General features: G+C 76.7%; 1 protein-coding gene across 1 annotated transcript in view; it reads right to left on the reverse strand.

The window, feature by feature from the left end:
- Positions 1 to 1,993, reverse strand: part of LOC135408131 (collagen alpha-1(I) chain-like) — a 3,892-nt gene continuing 1,899 nt past the window's right edge. The window contains exons 2-3 of the mRNA XM_064643465.1: positions 1,685 to 1,993; positions 1 to 1,631 (exon numbers count right to left, since the gene is read on the reverse strand). The exon at positions 1,685 to 1,993 is cut by the window's right edge and continues 607 nt beyond it. Coding sequence (XP_064499535.1) covers positions 1 to 1,631; positions 1,685 to 1,993 — 1,940 coding nt within the window. The remainder of the gene's footprint in view (positions 1,632 to 1,684) is intronic.

The raw sequence follows: 1,993 nt of genomic DNA on the forward strand, positions 1-1,993 counted from the left end.
CTACCCGGTTCCGGGGCTGGCGAGCATCAGGTCTACCCGGTTCCGGAGCCGGCCGATGCGGCCGCCGCGGCCGCCGCCGGCGGCCTGCGCCCCGGCGGCGTCCCGGCGCAGGGCCACCAGGTCTACCCGGCTCCGGCGGGACTTAGGCGCCTGTCGGCATTTTCGGGGTAGACCTGTTGTCGCGGCCGGCCCCGGAAGTCGGCCAAGGGGTCGCTGTCGGGCGCCGCCTCCGGTTAGGTCTAGGCGAGAGGCGGCCTGCTCTCGCGCGCCTCCCCGCTGAGGAGCCTCGAGCCGCTTCGGAGGCGCGGCGGCGCCAGGACGCGTCTGTCCGTATTGTGGGCAGGGGTTGTCTAGCAGCGCGGGTTCCGAGGGCCCCTTTTCTTCCGCGTCTGCTGCCGCGCGGCCTTCGGCGCGTGCCACGGGCCGGCCAACCCCACGAGCGGCAGGAAGGCCGGCGCGAGAAAGCCGCGGGGCTCTCGACCGGCTTCCTCGGGCGGGCCCGATGACGGGAGAGGAAGACGAGAGCCGAGCGCGAAAGCGCAGCCGAGGGAGTGCGGGACTGGGACGGCCGAGGGGGGCCCGCGGGGGCCCGACAGCAGCGTCCAGCCCGAGCCGGTGGCGGCTGCCGGCTCCCTGAGGGCCCCGGGCGAAGGCGATGGTGTGCGAGGGCGGCGAGGCGGCGGCGTCTCGTCCTTTCGGTGGGCCGGCCTTAAGCCGGCGCCCGTCGTCCGGCGGCGGCGGCGGGCATTGTTGCGGGCGGTTGGCGGCCGGGGCTCGAAGGGCCGAGCCCGCGCGGGCTTTTTCCCCGGCCGCCTCCCGAGAGCCCCGAAGATGGCCCGGGCCTGGGTGGCGGCGCCCTGTCCTCGGCTGCCGGGCGGCAGCGGTGCCGGCGGCGTGCCGGGGACTGGCGGTGGGCGTGCGGCCTCGCCTGGGCCCGGCCGGTTGCCGGAGGGGCTCGGTGACGGGACCGCCCGATGGTCGGGCGAGGCGGCGCCCTCGGCGCGCCTCGGCTCTTTTGTTCGTTCCCCCTTCCTCGGCCCTAAGCCGGGGACCCGCCCAGCGGGCCGAAGGCGGCGGCGCCGGCCGGCCAGGCTGTGGCCGGCGGCCGCGCCGGCAGACCGAGAACCCGACAGAGTCGCCGGGGAGCCCTGGGGACGCACGATGGCCGTTGGCGGGCGAGGCGGCGGCGCCTCGCCCCTCCCTCCTCTTAGGCCGGCGCGAGAGCCACGGCGGCCGGGCGGCCCGTGCGGTCGGGCCTGCCCCGCCGGCCTGGCTGCCGGAGGGCTGGGTTCCGCGAAGGTCTGTCGGCCGGGGGCCGGGTTGCGGGCGAAGTGGGGCGCCCTCCCGGCCTTTTTTTTCCGTTTTTTTGATTTTTGCTCCGGCGGCCTTAAGCCGCAGCACGCCGAGCGCGCCAGGGAAGAGAAAGTGCGTGAGAGCGCGAGAGCGGCCCGGCAGCGGCCGGCCGCCGCCGAGGCGCGAGCCCGTGGGCAGCGAGAGGGAATCGGGGAGCGAGGGGCGCGGGCCCCGCCCCGAGCCCCGGGCGGCCGTGGCTAGCACGGCGAGCGAGAGGCGCGCGTGCTTTTTTCTCGGGGGCTTTTTGTTTTTCTCCCCGTCGCCGTCCCCCGGCCTTTCTGGGGGAAGCCGACGGCCGCGAGGCGGGCGAAAGCCGGTGGCCCCGCGGCACGTTCGGTGGCGCTTTCGCACGCTGGAGGTGTGCCGCTCTGCGGGGGGCGGCCGTGGGCCCGGCGGGGCCGGAAGCGTGGGTTGTCCGGAGCCGGGCGTCCGGCGGCACCCGCCTCCTGCCGGGCCGGGAGAGAGCCGTGGAGAGTAGCGTGCGGGCCGCCGGCGTCGGCGGCCTGGGGCACGTGCCGTCCTCCGCGTAGTGGCAGGCTGAGCGAGAGTGGCCGTGGGGCCGTTCCCCGAGTGACGATGGATGAGGCTTTTCGGGAGGCGTGGGAGAGGGCCCCCGGCGGGCCGGCGCTCCTCCGTGGCC

The sequence above is a fragment of the Pseudopipra pipra genome, unplaced genomic scaffold (genome assembly GCF_036250125.1).
Source record: "Pseudopipra pipra isolate bDixPip1 unplaced genomic scaffold, bDixPip1.hap1 HAP1_SCAFFOLD_198, whole genome shotgun sequence".
Lineage (NCBI taxonomy): Eukaryota > Metazoa > Chordata > Aves > Passeriformes > Pipridae > Pseudopipra > Pseudopipra pipra.